Raw genomic sequence first — 18,521 nt, forward strand, 5'->3', positions numbered from 1 at the left:
TTAAACATAATTTGTTGGCATACAAGCTTCACAGGGCTGGCCAGAAACTTTTTCGTTAAAGATCTCCCATTAAAAGAAATAATTTGAATGACAACATTATATGAAATCCTAACAGTTTCTATTAGAAGAGAGTCCAAAAGGGACCCTTGGGTCCAGATGAAAATTTTTAGATGCAGACTTAAAGGAAAAGAAAAAAATATGTCCCAAACAAAGTTAATCATTTGAGATGAGAGCAATGCCAATTCAAATCCTCTTTCTAGTTCCCTCAGAAAATAACCTGACTCAGAATATTTGTATCCCAAGTAAGCATGTGTCTACCTCCTTCTCTTTCAGATTTCAGAGATGTCAACAAGTCTTGTTTTTATCACAGTACAAAATACGTTGGCGTCTCCAAAAGTTTTTGGAAATGGAAAAGTCATTTCCCACTCGGTTCTATTGAGAGCTCTAGATCCCAGGTAAAATGGGAGGGATTGGGGGTAGGCACCTTGCTGAGATTTATGAATTGCCTGCCAAGCAGCCTGCTTTTAACACACACCAGAGAGTAGCATTCCTTGCTTAGAAGTCCTAATCAGCACTGTGCTTTTTAAGAAAGTTGTTCAAAGGATTATGTTTTTAAAATGACCCTTCCACCCACTCTATTAATTACAACACGCAAACTCCAGCTGAAAGCAGAATTTTCTATGGCCTCGCTGCAAAAGCTGCAGATTAGGAGCTAACCTTGTTTCAGGCCCATACATAAATTAAACAGCATATGCTCCAAGTGCACATCATTTTAAAAATGCATTCCATAAAACGTCTAATATTTACAGCTTATAAAGCATACAGAAGGGGAGTTGAAAGATGGCGATGAAACTTTACATGGATTTTGTTTAACAGAGTTGCTAAAAGATTAAGAGTGGCATCCATTTTAGAACTTTGTTTCTTTATTGCTGCAGGAATTGTATGCTATGTGCCAAACTCTCCAAACTTAACAGGTACTTTTTGGATACGCTGCCTGGGGCACGGTAAGATGCTGATTTTCAGAAATTCTCTAAAAAATGTATCTGAGTGTTGGCAAGAAAGGCTGAGACAAACAAAATCTCAAATGATCCCCAAAATACCTTGGCCCCAGTTTTCTTCTGGATGTTGACATTCAGCCAAACTTCCTTCTCACAAAAAAAAATAACTACCATCAAATTTTCTCCTGCAACTGACACTCGTTTGGTAAAAGGTTTCTCAGACACAGAATAGAATTTTTGAAACACATTTCAGAAACAAAGAGAGGAGGGAGAATCCCAGAAAATTGTTCTGCAGAGCACAAAATGAACTAGTTCTACTTCATTCCATCACCAGCTCCCAAGCAAAAGCTCAGTGCTACAGTTCTCTGCGATGCAACGTCAGCAGCACAAACAGAATATCCAAGTTGGGACCGAGCTTTGCCACACAGCAGAGTAACAGGGACAAAGCATTTGGTTCAGGAGAAGGAATCAAAAAGAAAGAGCTGGGAACTAAGAAAAGAAAAGAAACAATTCCTTCATGAAAATATAACATACGCCAAAAGCTGACATATCCTAAAATTTATCTCTCTTCTCCCCTACCCACTAATAACACTCGTTCTATAGGGTAATCTTTTTTACACAGCTCTTTTTCAGTAACTTGCCCACAGAATGCTAAATTTCACCTTTTGGGTAGAATCATAGAATGGCCTGGGTTGAAAAGGACCACAATGATCATCTAGTTTCAATCCCCCTGCTATGTGCATGGTCACCAACGACCAGACCAGGCTGCCCAGAGCCACATCTAGCCTGGCCTCGAATGCCTCCAGGGATGGGGCATCCACAGCCTCTCTGGGTAATTTGTTCCAGTACATCACCACCCTTTGAGTGAAAAACTGTTCCACTGCAGTTCCAAGACAATAACTTCCTACCCCAGCTCCAGGGAAAGGCTCCGTGGTACTGTAGAATATTCTTCTCTGTAGAGATCACAAAGCTACATTCTTATTAGTGGCAGTCCAATCTGGATTGAAAAGTAATTCCAGAACTTTAGCTTCTGAAACTAAAATGTATTTCCAGGAGTGGTGCTTTCACAAAAAGATCCTTGAACTTGATGGAGAGCTCTTGCTCATTTCATGGATTTTGCACTGGGTTTAAATGAAAGCTACCCACAGTCATTCAACAGGTTGAAGGAAAAAGCAGCCTTTTAAAGACTGGGAACTCAAAACCTTTCTAAAATCAGAGAGTAACTACACAGTTAACACTGGTCTTGCAATATACAATAGACATAAAGGAGATCATAATCCCCCCCAAAGAAGAATTTATTCCCATTGAAAAGCAATGAATAAAATAATATTGTGATGAAAAACTTTATAGCTTGCTTAATGGCAGGAAATATTCATTTTCTTGTTAAAGAAAAGATTTCTGTCAGGAAAAGCACGCATTAAGCAGAGCAAGCTAGTAAATCTACCCATTACAGAATGAGAGACAGAAGTACTGAATTTGCTATGTAAGCAGACACTGGCAAGGGGATTTTGCTCCAGCAAGATATTGTTGCCAGCCTTGCTGAAAAGCTGGTTGGGAGCCATCTACTTCATGGGAGTACTCTGGCCTCCTCTTTTTTGCAGGGCTGCTGCGGGGCTGCAATATGCCCTTGCCTTTTCCCCACAGAGATGGTAAAGCCTAGGGATACAGCAGGTTGCAGGAGAGCACTTGGTGGAAACTACCTTTAAACTTTACCCCATGTTGCTGCAGAGTACATCCCTCCTGCTGCCAGGCTTTGCCCCACAGCCAGCATCATCTGCTGTATATGGAGACATCCCACTCCATCCCACAGAAGTACAAGTGAGCAGATATCTGCCAACAAAATTCTGCACCTTGATTTAGCACCACTGAAGTCCCAAGAGCAGAAATACATCAGACCACAGCCTAAAGAAGAAACTCTACTCCCTGATCAAGTCTGACAAGATCCACGCTGTATTTTAGCTACAAACAAAGAGGAGATAAAAACCAACCCAAATTAGCATTGTGACTACTTCTTAAACTGTGTTCTTGCCCTCCATAGATCTCACTACAGATTCCTTGCATTTTTTGTCTTGCTTTCTGATCTGAACTTTAAAATGATACACGGCGAAGGGAAGGTGGGAGGGGGTGCTTCTAAGCTGCATCATGTGCTTTGTGGATGCGAGCCAAGCAGCTACTTAGGCAACCATTAGGTTGGGAAACAATCACTTCCATCATTCCCAACACGTGTGTCAACATAATTCCATGCTCTCTTTGTCATGCAAAAAGTCTTGGCAAAGTGACCGGATACACCCAGAAAGCAGGAGCAAACTAAGCTCATTATGTTAACCCGGAGGTCCCACAGCATCCTCCAGTGCCATAGAAGGAGACTTCCCATTTTTTGCTGGGTAGGAAAGGAAACTTGGTGCACTGAGAAGAGCTCAAGCCAAGCCTGGCTTCAGAAGTGCATAAAGGAAATTCACAGTAGATTTTCATGGAAAAGAATCCCGTATCTGACAAGCACAAGAGATTGCATGGTGCAGTGTGATCACAGGCATTGCAGAAGGTATAGCACCTCACGTAACTAGAGACTTCCCTCTCCTGTATGATCGCTGGAATCCTTCCAGCCATGCTAATACAGCTCTGCAAAGGGAAACTCCTGCCAAATGGGAGTATCAGCTTCTCTAACTCTTTATTATTGTCATTGGTAACTCTGGACTTTGTTTTCCATTTAAAGGAAGATTCAATGCATTTTACAACCATTAAACATCTTTTCTTCTCTCCATCTATACTTGTACCCCCTACTAACAGCAAAAGGCTTTTGCACAGAAGAAAGGCTGAAAATATTAGCCCAATGGCTTCTTTATAAAGCCATGCAGAGAAAGAAGACCTTTCCATCTGTCTGAAAAATGGTGAATACATCTTTGGTGCACTAACAACTGTAGAATATGGGAAATATTCCTTCCAGAACACAGGTATTCATTTAAAGATAAGCAGTTGGAGTTTTCATCAAAAAATTTTCCAGCATCTTTCAATTCCAGATTCAGTGCAGTGAGAGGAAAGTCCTAACGCTGCTGAGTATTAACAAATCCCTTCAAACTTCAGCTGCTTTGCCTCCACTCTGTCATGCTTAACATATATTTTGCAACACATTTTGCCTGCTGAATGCTTGCAAGTCCAGTTTTGGTTTTAGTAACACATTCAACAAAACACAGCTTCTCAGCAGTCCATGTTCAATGAGGGCCAACAAAAGCTAAAAATGGGGATAGACAAGAACAGTAAATGCTTTTCCTGTGTTGTTGACACCTCCTCTAATGAAAGCCAAGGATTTTATTCCTTGTACTGTTTAAGCCTGTATGTTACACTACATGCTTTGTTCCTTTAAGGTGCCATATTTTTGGCACATCCCCTTACCGCCCAAACACTCAAGAATCAAGAGCAGGAAGTGCTGTCCAAATGGGCAAGTGTAGAAGAGCCTTTCCCCCCAGCATTATTGTTGGAGTGGAAATATGCATTATGTTCTCACTTTGACTTGTCCCTGCTCCACCACTCTGGGCAAATTTACACTCCACAACCTTCAGAAAATGCACAAATACTAGAGAAAATTCATTAGTAAGTCAAATAAAGGAAAAGACAAAACAATGAACATACCTGAATAAGAGAAACGTTGTGTAGACTAAGTCTGAAGAGGTAGTTCCTACATGAGCAAACAGAAAAAAATACAAATTGTTAGGATACCAAAAGAAGAAAGGGAAAAGTTATAAAATCAAGCCATAGTTTTTAGTTATCCATTTCTATGAATAAAGAGTTCTTGTTGGATTCCTCTACACAGAACATGAAAAATACTTATATGCTACTTGTTCGTCTGTATCCTAATGATTCTTGTAGCAAAGCTCTGAGCAGGTCTGGAGTAAAATACTCCAAACATTGTAATGGAGGCCCATGTTGTAATCCCAACAACACAGGGACTGTTTCCACACCCTTGGAATGCTTTGGTTGAAGCCAATATGGGCTGTACTCATGGCTTTTTCTGCATACTGAGAAAACTAGGGTTGGACAGATGCCAGCTGCAACAGAGATGACTCTTGTAGAACATTCCCCCAAAATCCATCCTTGCAAACGAACTTTGTAGAAAAGGAGGAAAAAAGGAAAGATGTTTCTCAGCAGCATCTCTTTTCACAGAAAACCAGCAGGGAAATCAAGGCAGTGACTAGAGTAACTCCCAATCTGCCTCTCATCACATGTCTAAAGGCAAAGCAAGGGAATTCCTGACAGAAGTCACTGTAGTGTGAGATATCACACATCAGCTGAGCTCCTGCAGCCCTCCCTCTGTGTGTTCATATCCATCACAAATAGGAGGGAATGCACATTTACATAAAAATCTACAGAAGAGGCTTAGTTAACACATTTAGTTCACATTTTTGCTTGGTAAGACAATGCAGTTACCAGCAATCACCTGGCATATATTAAGCCATATGGACTTGATTGTGTGCTTGAGGCTGTTGGCCATAGCTAAGTTCATATTTTTGCATTCCATCTGTCAGGGGGTCTGATGAACTTGATCCTTTTCCAACATCTCTGTCACCACAATCTCCCAGAGAAGACATATTTATATTATACCAGGTGAACCATGTTATGCTTTATTTAAACAATAGAAAGTACATCTTTGATGGTAGAGCTTCACCCAGTTTAGAAGCTCTCATCTACAGGCATTCCCTCACATAATAGAAATGCAAGTTTCAGTCTTATGCCAGCGAAATCAAAGCTCCTATAGTGACAAAATGATCCTAAGGACTCTTTTGAAGAGCCTTGTTTAGAGTGTAGTCAGCACATTCTGCCTAAGTAAAGAAAGTTATTCAAACTTCCACACACAAGAAATTCATATGGGGTCAAAACGATCACTAGAAGGCTTGAGAAATTTTGCCTTCTCCTGTTACCTCTCACTTCTATATTATGGAAATCATAATTATAGAGTTTCCTGTATATTTTGTCTATAAATAAATCAAAGGATCTCAAACACTGCAAACTGTCCATAAAGAAGGGTGAGAACAAGGACGATGAAAGACTTTGGAAGTGAAACTCTTGATGCCAGAGCTTCAGACAATGCAGACCTGATTTGCATCATCTCTGCTCTACTCTATAATGGGAATGTTTCCCCAGAGAAGAATGAAATCTATTAGCAATATCTGAACAAAACTTATCAGTAATTATCACACCTCTTGTAAGTATGCAGAGAAACACACACACAAAACTTCCATCTTCTCTCCTAGTCCTATCACCTGAGAGTTCTTTCATATACTGAAACTATACTCTGTCTCTAAGGACTGCACGCTTTCCCAGTTAATTTATTATTAACTCTTTAGCATCAGCTACAGATTTAAATAATACAACCTCCAAGTGCACCTAGCAGGGCAGAGGAACCAAGTACTTTAACATATAGTTAAAGTCTTAAAATGGAGGAAAATTCTCATCCAGTGGCTGATCTGACTTGACTTGCTTAGAGAAGCAAATGCTCACCAAAATATTAATGCACTTCCCGGACATGACTTGTCATGGAATAAGCCTTCACCTGGAGAAGTTTAGCATGTCACTGGCCTCCAGTGTTACAACACCCTAAGGAGAAAGTTCTCATAACCAGGGACTTGAAGTTGCTACCCTGTTGTTAAGCATGCTATTTAAATGCATTGATTTTAGAAGACTTACGTAGCAGACTTCAGCTCCCTGTTTCAGTCTTGTAAAATGCTAGACAGTTTGACTGAGTAATAAATTTTAATATTAGGTGGGTTTCTTTTTTCCACCAATAGCACCACAAAGAAAATTCAACCAAAATATATTTAATGAATAGACAGAACTAAAGGACACGTTTTTCCTTGCACTCAGCCAAAACAGATGCAGAGAGGAATTAGTATCCATTTAAGTAAAGCCAATCTCTGTCCTCTCAGTTACTGCTGAGTAGCACCTGAACAAATCATTAGTGCTGAGATCACTCAGGTGTCTGAGATGTAAACCAGGCAGGAGCACAGTACTAATGTAGCACAAGGAGCTTCCAAAAACTTCACAATAACCTCAACTCTCTAAGCATGACCTTTCAGCTTTCTTACAGAAAGGAGGGTTTCCCTTAATTTTTCATCAGTTTGCTTTACCTGGTGTCTGAAGAGCCACTGGCAGTTTCTTTTCATTTGTTTGATCCTTTCCACATCTCATCAGCAGTAATATGAACACCATTAGGCAGACCAGGCTACCGGAGCCATCAGCTGACCTGCCCTGCTAGAAACAACTAAACCTTAATTTAAAAAAAAAGTTCTTTTAACCCTATTCAACCTGTAAAGCTATACCTTGAGTTAAAAGCCAAGGGAAAGATTTGCTGAATAAGACAGTACCATTTTTATGAATTGCATCCTAACTGCAATTTCGGTCCAAGAATGAATGAGGACTGTGAATGACAAGCATGGTTTATTGTACCCAGAATTGCCCCATTTGTGCCTTTTTTCCTGTTCATATTTGAAGTTATGTCTGTTTAATACCTTGCTAAACTATAATTTAAAGCAGCTGGAAGAGTAGGATTAAGAAATACATGAGAACACTGAGATCTCACTCTGCATGAATAGATGGGTTGCTTTCTTGGTCTTTTTTATTTTTTTCCCCCTCACATTTTTTCTTGTAAGTAAATGTTGACTAACTGCTTTCTCTCTCAAATTAAGCCCTCCTGAACTAGGCCAGAAGAGCAATGGCTTGGTGCAACCAGCTGTTCTAATAACCTCTTTCTCCCATATAAAAAGCTGGTGCACAAACTTGGAGGGATAGGACAACCCTTTTACTCTCTTTCTATCCTAAAGATCTTGCACTTTCACTCTATGGTATTACAACAAAAGCTCTCTTTCATCCCTGTCTTGGCTGCATTTCAGCCACTTTTGTTCTCTAGAGCAAGAGACCACGCTCTTCTGAATATTCTCTTCTAAATATTTTGGGATAAACAATATTATACACATTGTAAGGTACCTCAAACTGCTGATTACTTCTACTATTAACTATTACACACAAATACTCATAACATCAGCACATTTCTGAAAACACCCATGTTAATCAGTAATACCCCAAATTCTCAGAGCAGACTGAGATTTTGCTGCCTCACACAGAGTGGTTGATGGTGGCTCCTCTGGCAATGAAGTCACCAGCAGAAGCCAAATGAAACACCATCAGGATGGCTCTTCTGTCACTCCTTATTGCGGTATTAGCCCCCAGCTCAGGTACACGAAGTTATCTGATGTAAAGATCTTCCTAATCTATGCAACCCAGCCTTGAAGAATTTGCCACCTGAACATATAGAAAAGTAAAAAAAAAATAGAGACATAATTTCCTTTACACTGAAAGCAAAGCGTAAGCAACTCAGCCAGCATCACAGAGCAGCTCAAGCAGGAGCTGGTCTCCTGGTCCATTATTCTGTGCCTGGCTTGGTAGAATAACTTGCCTCCACCCTGGGGAATAGAATTTAAGTGTGTGCTGAAGAACCATTTACACTCATGGAAATTGGGTGCAAACAGAAGTGTTTTACTTTCTGAACAGTGTCTTCTCCACTGATCTGCCTATGGACAGAGCCAAGCCTCAGTAAAAATCCTGTAGAAGAAAGTATTTTTTAATTGGCTTCCTAACTTATATTTGGCTGCCTTGTTACCTGATTAAGCACTCACAGTGCTTGGTACCATGAAGTATAAGTACTACGGCAGCAGGAGAGCAGCTGAGATGTACTTTAAGAAAGGGTGGAAGAATATATCCACTTAAATCCACTTGCCATGATATTCCCAAGTCAAAGTCATTACTAAGTGTTAATTTCACATAGTCAAGGCACCTTGTGGATGAACTTTTAACATTATGCCCATTCACTTGTTCACTCATCCTCTGGGTTAGAAACAACTTTGTTTGCAATGGGAAATGGTCTTTGTCTGCAATGTCACTGAGCAACAGGACTGCAAGACAAACCAGGCTTTTCCAGTGGGAAGCTGCACAACAGGAGCAGTTGAGTAAAAGCTGAGACCCTCCCCCTAAGGAGTTCTGAAACTGTAAGGGTGGCAATGTGTTTCAGACAGAAGACATGAACGGACTTATTTCCAGCTCTGAGCAGAGCCCTCTTTTCAAGCACTGCATCTGCCTGTTTCAAAGAAGCTTCCTTCTAAGTAAAAACAAGCATGCTTTTCAGTTCTACTGTGGGAGACTGAAAGGAACTTCTCCAAGTTCAGAGCCAATGGACTGAACAGGTGTAAATGAAAGGTCACTCTAGCACCTGATTGCTATTTTTATTAAAATGTGAAAGTTTTGTTCACATTTCCCATCTCTGCTCCCTCCACACACACAAGATAAGATAACCCTTCTGTGCTTCAAAACAACCCCAGACAGTACCTTAGCAGCCACAGGACCCCTGATGCTGGCCACAGCCAGGACCTCTTGGGACTTCGATGTGCACACAAGATGCCAACAACTCGCTGCCTTATCTCAGCTGATCTGAACCTCCAAGAGGTACGTGTACCCACTTGCACATTGCACTTTACAGCAGATGTGAGGAACTTCCCCCACCCTCCTTCAGGCTACCTCAAGCCCCCTCTTTGTACACACACCTGCTAGTAGAAATGAAGCCAACAGCAGCTGATATTTTGATCATGTTAAAAATACAGTTAGGGTAAGCTGAAGATGACTACGTGAAGAGTTGTTATGGCCTTTGGGTTTATTGTTGCACAAAACAGGCATCCAGCACAGCCCAGGTAGGATACTGGAGACTTCAAGTACACTTGAGGTGCTCTGGGCAGTTATTTCTTGCCCTCATGCTGCAATTAGGTGCCATGTCTGCAAGAGGGACTTACAACTGTCACAGCATGGATAATAAGATAATTAACAGAGCAGAGTCCTTTGGGCAATGCTAAACAAGACACGGAATTATGCATGGGAAAAATCTCGTGCTCCCTCCCAGCACCCCTAGAAGTCATGTTCTGGGGCTGGGCCTTGGGCAAGGAGCCAGCAGCTCATGTCAGCTCTTCCTATCTTTGCTCCTGGAGGACTTAGACATACTTTGTATTTCCACAGTGCATGGCGAACACAGCTTAGTCATGCTTCACGACTCCCCAGGAGCGGGTTAGTATCATTGCCCCCTTACACTAATGAACAGAATGAGCCAGAGAAAGGTTAAACACCCTTCTTCAAAGCACACAGCAAGGCAGTGATAGAATCGAGTGCAGACCCCAGGGCTCTAGCCTACCAAATCTCATGCTAGATTAATGCACAGTGCCTCCACGCAGGCCCAGCTGTGGCCTTTTCAGATGGTTATCCACATCTCTGAACCAGCCAACCATTCCAAGAAACTCTGCTCCTGAAAGACAATACCAGCCTTTGCTCTCAGAAGGAGTTAATTACGTGCTTGCTCTGGAGTGCAATGGGATGATCCCTTTGCAAATGCTCCTCCAGTGATTCTTTTGAAAGGCCTGACATGCACCTGCTAGAGAAAAGGTGGTGAGCCAGCATCTCCCTTACAGGCTAGATTCCTATTCACCAGTAATTTCATTTCTATTGAAGAAAAACTTGTCTGTTAAATCATTCTTTCTTAAAAATCAATAGATGTTCAACAGAGAACCATACTAAATGGCACACAGTAATATGATGTAGTTGGTGTATGAGCAAGTGCTTTTCCCAAAGCAGCATTTCTCTGTGATAAATCCAGCCAGAGTTAGAGCAGCATCCTCTTAAAAGATGTTCCTTATACAAGCAGTGTATCATTCTAAGCAGCTTCCAAATTAAGCCAGGGTCCCAGACACTGCTTCTGGATTGTCACTGGAGTCCACCTCTCCAATCATCACATTTTATCCCACCTCGAGTCTCTCTTGACATATGACTGTCAGTTCTTCTGTGCCTCTCCCATCCAGCTGGCAGAGTCACAGAGCACTGACAGCACCTTCTGATGCCTCGAGCTGTGTGGGGACCCTTCATCTCCTATTTGCCCATGGCTTTAGTTGTGTTTTCTTAAGCCAAACTGTGAAATTCCTCTTCTTCTGCTGCACTGAATATTGCTAAATGTCCCCGGTGGCCCCCCACTTGTTGTCTTGGGCTGACAAACCCATTCAGTTCTGTCATGTTTTCCTCAAAGTTCCTCAAGTTCAACAAAACTTGAAAGGAAATATGCATAGAATTGACTGGTGAGATTCAGTTATTGCAAACCAGTCCTTTCTCAGGACTTCCCAGGACAGAAGGCTCAGGGGAAACCTTATGGCTCTCTGCATTTCCATAAAAGGAGGTTGTGGTGAGGTGGGGGTTGGCCTTTTCTCTAGATAACAATGATAGGACAAGAAATGATGGCCTCAAATTGCACCAGGGGACGTTCGGATTGTACATTAGGAAAAATTTATTCTCCAAAAGAGTGGTGAGGCATTGGTACAGGCTACTCAAGAGGGTAGTGGAGTCACTGTCCCTGGAGGCATTCGAAAAACGTTTAGAGGCTGTACTAAGGGAGATGGTTTAGTGGGGAAATATTGGTGGTAGGTGGATGGTTGGACTGGATGATCTTAGAGGTCTTTTCCAACCTTAATAATTCTATGATTCTATTCTACGATTCTCCTTGCTGTTTTTTATATCTTTGAAGTGGCACTGAGCAGTAGGCTTCAGCACCTAAACATCTGGATATAAAGCAAAATGCAAGTCACTGTGGTGAGCCCTGCCATATTAAACTGACAGATCACCTTAATCAGAACAAAAGACAACGTTTTCAGCAATGCCAAAGGAAAATGCTCTGCAATCTCAACGCGTGATGCTGTAAAATACATTATCTCCAAGCTTCTAAGACTTTTGCCAAAATATCCTGACCTTATGCTTGTCTGCATCCCACTCTCTCAAACACAATATTGAAAGTTAAGTATTCTCGATGTGTTAGTAAAGCAAGTGGGTCTTTCATGGGTTTCTGCTTTTGTGATAGGCTAACACAAATTTTCCTTTTATCTGTAACACAAGATATTTTTCATGTCAAGCCTGCATTTTGGTCAGTTCATGTCCAGAAGCAAAAGTTATGGCCTTGCAGCTTATGTGAAAAACCATCGCCTCTTCTCCAGGTACACACTCAGGGCAAAGCTGTGTCTTTGCTCTCTTGCAGCTGCACCTTATTCTGTGCAGTAGCCAGACATAGCTACCTGACAGTGCTGCAGTGCAGCATTTTATTTGATGTATTTATTTGGAATAAATTAAAGTTCACATTCTGTTCTCCACAAAAGTACAAATTTTAGCTAAGAAAAAAGTTACACTTTAAACAAAATTTGGACCAGGTTACAAATTTCTTAGAATCCCATGAACAACAAGAATTCTCCTTCCATCCTTTTCCAGTCTATACCTTTTCCCTCTTTCCCAAGGGGTAAGCCACAGAATCACAGAATCACAGAATGGCCAGGGTTGGAAGGGACCTCAAGGATCATGAATCTCCAACCCCCCACCACATGCAGGGCCATCAACCTCCCCATTTAATGCTAGACCAGGCTGCCCAGGACCCCATCCAATCTGGCCTTGAACACCTAGAGACGGGGCATCCACAACCTCTCTGGGCAGCCCATTCCAGCACCTCACCACTCTCTCTGTAAAGAACTTAGCCAGGGACAGCACATCTTTGGAGAGTAGCAAATTCAGACTCCTTGCAGACCAGCAAAGGATAGCAAATCCTATAAAAGCCATGAATCCCTGTGGGGCTTCACCCCTTCACACTGACACAAGGGCTGAGCTGGCATGATATCAGAGAGGAAAATCTCCTGCATTTTAGATCACATTTTTGTTCCCTGCGTAAAGAAACTGTGCACCTCCAATTATGGATTTAACTAGCTGTAATGTCTAATCACAAGTTTCTCACCTTCACTGTATTCTTTCTCACGCAGGTCAGGCAATTTCTTTAAAAAATATCAATGTTCCTTTGGAAGTTTTTGTTATTTTCAGAGAGTGATTCTCCCTCCATTTCCCCCCCTCTCCCTCCCCACAAGGATGCAGCTTTTTGTCTGATTGGAAGAATCACAGTGAGAAAGGATGATATTTGCTGTTTTTTTCCGGTTTCTTCACATCATCCCTTTCAGCTACCCTGCTACAATCTGGATATAATCAAAAACATTATCATGCTCTTTGCTGGCTCACGTCCTCATTAATACCTCAACCAGCAAGGTAATTTCTCAGCCAAACGTGACTTAGAAGGGGGTAAAGCTGGCGTGACACTAATGTGAGCCATCAACATGGCAGTAACTCATCTCAGCCACTTCATCTTAGAAAAGCATTCAGTCAAACTGTAGTCAGTGAGGAATGGCATGTCATACATGGTAGGTATCAGGACAAGCCAGGGTTCTATTTACTTTTGGTTATGCTCATGTGATTGTGACCCATGTTAATTTGTTTGCAAGTTATTCTCTTCATGTTATATGAGACTTCAGAGTGAGCTGAAGTCACACTGTCCCCATACAGGTGTGCAGAACTCACAGGCTTTCACAAGCATTGTGAAAGACTTATGCCTTCCCTGGGGATGCAAGGCTAAGGACAAGTGCCAGGTACTTGCTACTACCAGGCAGAAACACAACAGCAAAGGGAGCAAACTCCACCTTTGCCACAGATTTTTTGTGAGTTAATAAGAAAACTTTGGCCATGCCCATGCTAGCCGTGCAGAATAGTGCAGAGACCTTTAACATTGTGCTGACTTTGGCTGGTACCTTCAAAAAGCACAGTCTTTCTGCAGTAGTTGTGCTGGGTGCAGCAAAGCACACCTTTCAGATTTACTACAAATCCACGTGTCTCAACATTACAAGGTCCTGATCATTTGGCAATAGAAAGTGCTGTATTTAATTAAATTTAGACCCGATACTGATTCTCTAAAGCTTCAAATCCACTCTGCCCCAAAGTTTGCCACTGAACTTCCTTGTTTGCAGAATGCTTTTTGCCCAGGCAGCACCATCTGCCAAGACTTGTTCTCTTCAGGGTTGGTGGCAGCCCAGATCAGGACAGGATTGAAGGTGCCCAAGGGTAAGAGTGATATTTTCTGAGCAACACAGGTTTTGAGGGTTTTACTGCAGTGCTCTTGAGCTTTCTGCCAAGTAGGCAGGAAGGAGCCTGCGTTCAGCCAGAAATCTGCATGAAACCTAGTGTCTGATGGACTAATCTATCACATGCCAGAGAGTTTCAATAAACTCAGGATGCAAAACCTGCTGGTTGGGGATCCAAGATTATATTTACATTTTACCATATTTCTGCAAGCTGCAACTTGAAGCAACTTTTTCTGGACATCAGTCCCTCCCTTCAGTCTTCAGCTCCTAAGCCTGTATGATGCAGAGAAGCTTTTGTGCTCATGAAGTCAAGAGCAAGAAGCTAGGAAGGAGTGCACCCAGGCTTTGCTCCAGCTAAGGCAGCCTGCTCGAAGACAAAAGTGATCCTTCAATACCTGCTCCGCTTTTCTAGAGGAAAATCTTTTGACCTGATCTGTAGCAAGCTTCTTAATTTCACATAGCACCTTTTGTGCTCCCCAAACTACCCACGTCTGCTTTCTTGCTACTATCTACTTGCCGTTAACAGGCATATTCAGTTCAGCTCTAAATCAAGTACAAAAATCACCCTACGCCAAAGCATCCAGATTTGCATCACAAGCAGCTTGGTAGCTCTACCTCCAGAGCAGAAAAGTCTGGCAGGCCAGAATGATGTGCATTTCACCTGACAGTTCTGAGTCCCTAGACAGTGTTTGCTCACTCTACCCTCTCAGTGTTTACCCTCTACCTCCAGGCCCTTCATGGTGATGGCCATTTGTGACAAGGGCCCCTGTGCTTCAGTTTCCTGTGCAACTGCCATGCGAGATGATCCCTTCCCATTTCCTGGTGGAGCTGACAGTCCTCTTGGCAGGCCGAACTATATGGACTTCTGGTCACAGTGCTTTCTGGCTGGATTTCTACAGCAACACCTCCACAGGCTGCAAACGGTTGCCTCTCATTGCCATGCATCACACATCCACAGCCCCAGCAGGCTGCTGCCCCGAGCTGACACCCCCACAGCTTCCTTCTGGGAGAAGTCAAATGTTCCCTTCAGGGTTTCCCAACCACTCTCTGTATAGCCATTTGTTTGGGTACTGTCCTCCTGTTGTCCAAGCTGTTTTCCTTCAGCCCGCTGTTGTACCAGATTGTCACATGGTATCTCAACCATCCTCCTTTAAACCTTTTGTGTACTCCTCGCCAGGGAGTTTTTGTGAAGAACAGTTTTTTGGCTTGACTCCAAGCAGGGTCTTTCATATCAACATCTGGTGATTGGCTCTTCTATCTGCCCAGCCAGTAACAAGTGTTGGGTTAGAACACTCTGCCTACGGCACAGGTGAGAGAGCAGAGCACTGCTTGGATGCTGGCACAGGCTGCCCAGGGAGGTGATGGAGTCTCTGTCCCTGAATGTATTAAAGAACCATGGAAATATGTAACTTAGGGACATGGGTTAGTGAGCAATACTGGTGGTGGGTGCATGGTTGAACTGGATGATCTTAGGGTTTTTTCCAGCCTTAACAGTTCTACAATTCTCTAAAATTCATATGAAGTCATGACTGTGGGGCCTGCCTCTAATATGGACATGGCAGAGAAGAACAGGGGGATAAAGGCAACAGAGTGCGCTGGAGCACTGAGCTGGGACATGCTGCAGGATTGGGATGAAGGCTTCCTCCTGCTCCACCACCATCACCTCCAGCATCCCTGCCAGCACAGGTGGAGGGTTCACAGCCATTCTGCTGCCCAGGCAGGTTGTTACTCTCCATGTCTACTAACAGCATTTAGATCTGACCTTCAGATGTAGCACAGAGACACCCTCAGTTCAAACAGTTGTATTTTTCACGTCACCATTTTTTTAACACAGGTCTCTTTCACTTGCCCATCGAGTTAGGAAATTCAGCTATCTCCTTTGTTAAATCATTTTTTATATCACAGCTCATTTAGGCTGTTCTTCCCAGTCCATTCACCAGCTGTACTGATGACAAGAGAGCAGTGTCCCAGTCTCCCAGCCTTTGTTCTGGTACCAAAATAATCTCTTCTGTGCCTCCTCTGCCGTGGCGGCATATACAACTTGTGTCTATAATTCAAAACTATTGCTCATTACATGACACTAATCTGAGAGAAACTGCCACCCATTTCCTCACCATTAATCTCTGATTTCAGATGTTTTGGTAGAGCAAGTAGACCTTCTGTTAATAAAAGCAAACTACTCGCTAGGAATGCTGTACAGCTGAGTTAAATTTGAAATCTAATAATGGGAAAAAGATTGAAAGTAAAGACAATAAGCATTCCTGATTGCGCCATTAGGGAGGAATGGAAGTTTCTACATAGTCAAGGCTGCAATCAGTTTCCATTTCAGCTCCTTTATTGGCTTTGACTTGGAAGGTCTCTCAGGTCTGAAAAATTCGAGGCTTACTCCTGATGAAAAGAAGAAAGTGTTTAGCAAAAAAAAGCAGGACAATTGGACAAAGTGGCAGTGCAGATAGCTCACACAGAAAAAGCAGGATTCAGGCTCCAAAAACCATCAGTTTTTTTATTGGGATGGGGGAGAGGAGAAGGATTTATGTGTCTTGCTTTTTTGAGCTGTTCAGATCATATTTTCAAGTTTTTTCTCAGTAATAATGAGGTCTAGAAAATTGTTTTTCCTCTCATTAAAATAGGTTCAAATAGTAATCACGTGAGCTCAAGAGCTGAAATAAGCAGCAAATATTTCAAAACAGTCAGTCATTCACAGAAGAAAAAGAGTACATTAGAATACTCATGCTGTGTTTTAAACAAAAAAAACAAACAAAAACAAAAAAAACATGAGTCAAAATGAAGGTTATGAATTTTTGAAACGTGTGTTTTTATACTTAGTGAAATGCGGCTCCTAATACAGGCAGTGTGAGATTTACAGTGCTCTAAACCATTCACATCCTCACTTGCAAGTGTTTGGATTTTACAAATGATGTGACAAGTAAATACGTTGCTTAGGAACCATGGTGGGCTTTTGAAACTAATTCTTTTGTTTCTGGGATTTTGACTTGGCAGGTGCTTGGTGCAGTGGAGTTATCAGACTCCTCTGGTTAGTGCTCAGACACCACCACTCACTCGGGGAGGGCTCTTAGATAAGGATAAAGCTTAAAAATCTGAGGCTCGTGTTATTCCAGCTTCCTGTCTACACAGCGTGCCCTCAATACCTCTTACAGTTTTGGTCACGCTGTGTCCAATTCCTGAAACCAAAATCCCGGTGAGCCCCGGGATCTTCTTTTCTTCTAGGAAACATTTTCCACAAGGCTTTGAACCGCAGGATGAACTAAGCGAAGATATGATGTGGTGAGGTCATACGGCTTTTAAATAGAGACAGAAAGAACTGGTCTGAAATAATTTATAATGCCATCGTCTAAGAGAATGATGTTAACCAGGAAATTGAGAAGTGGGAGCACTTATAAACTCTGCTCTGATCCCAAACTCCTTCCACAACCCCAGAATAGCTGGTGTTACTACTTATATGATCTGCGGCAGCACATTTAAACATGGTTAACATTTAAATTTAGGTTTCATAAATTACACCCTGTAGAGATGGATAGAGACAGCTCCTATCTCTTTGAGGTATTGTTTCATTTGCAAATTCAGGCAGATGGTGCACGAGCAACTAATGACTGAAAAAAAATCACCCCTAAAAATAGTCCAGAACAAGGTGGGGATTTATCAGGGAGGGAACAAAAAAGCCACGACTTCCCATTCCCACTTCTCTGGCACAGCTCTGGGAGCTCCACTGACCCTGAGGACCCACGGTGCTGTGCAGGACAAAGACTCCGTCTGCACCCCACATTTGTGCATCTCTCCCCATTGCCCCATGTAGAATGGGAATGAAATGGCAAGGAGGGAAAGGAATCAGGGCTTTCCACCTTCCTCACACCATGTCTGTATCCAGCCCAAAAACACACCCTGGGAAACTGCATGTGGAAGGGGGGCTATATGAAAGGAGACAGGCTCTTTATCAGGGTTTGTTGTGATATGACAATGAGAAATGGTTTCAAACTAAAAGAGGGGAGGTTTAGACTAGATATAAGGAAGAAGATTTTTACAATGAGGGTGGTGAGGCACTGGCACAGGTTGCCTAGAGAGGTGGTAGATGCCCTGTTCTTGGGGACATCCAAGGGCAGGCTGGATGGGGCTCTGAGCACCTGATGGAGCTATAGGGGTCTCTGCTCATTGCACAGGACTTGGATCAGATGGCCTTCCAATTCAAATGATTCTATGATTAATTCTATCAATAATTGTTCAACAGAACCATGTGGCTCCATCAAAACTTTCAGTCTCCTAGTCAGGCTTGGTCGCACCGAGTGAAAACTGACTTCTCCAAGCAAATTCTATAAATACTTGTCACCGCTTCTGCCTGAAGTAATATATTGCACTATATAGTACTTCCAGCAGGAAACCAAATTTACTGTCATTCTCCTGCTTATAATGATGCTGTAGCCTCACGTCTAGCCACTCTCATACAAACCCTTGTGGAGACAGAGCCTCCCTCCAGGCTATGTGCCAAGGATTTAGCAGGGGC

General features: G+C 42.4%; 1 protein-coding gene across 2 annotated transcripts in view; it reads right to left on the bottom strand.

Annotated features, from left to right (window-relative positions):
- Positions 1–4,568: 4,568 nt before the first annotated feature.
- The window catches only part of LOC104911805 (semaphorin-5B-like), a 28,722-nt gene continuing 14,769 nt past the window's right edge, over positions 4,569–18,521 (bottom strand). The window contains exon 3 of one of the 2 annotated variants that reach the window (XM_019617235.2): positions 4,569–4,671. In XM_019617235.2, the coding sequence (XP_019472780.1) occupies positions 4,584–4,671 (88 nt within the window). In that variant the 3' untranslated portion in view covers positions 4,569–4,583. Of the gene's footprint in view, positions 4,672–16,783; positions 17,305–18,521 lie in introns of those variants that run through there. The other variant, XM_031554232.1, reaches the window with a different exon arrangement.

Source organism: Meleagris gallopavo, chromosome 7 (assembly GCF_000146605.3).
Source record: "Meleagris gallopavo isolate NT-WF06-2002-E0010 breed Aviagen turkey brand Nicholas breeding stock chromosome 7, Turkey_5.1, whole genome shotgun sequence".
Taxonomy (NCBI): Eukaryota; Metazoa; Chordata; class Aves; order Galliformes; family Phasianidae; genus Meleagris; species Meleagris gallopavo.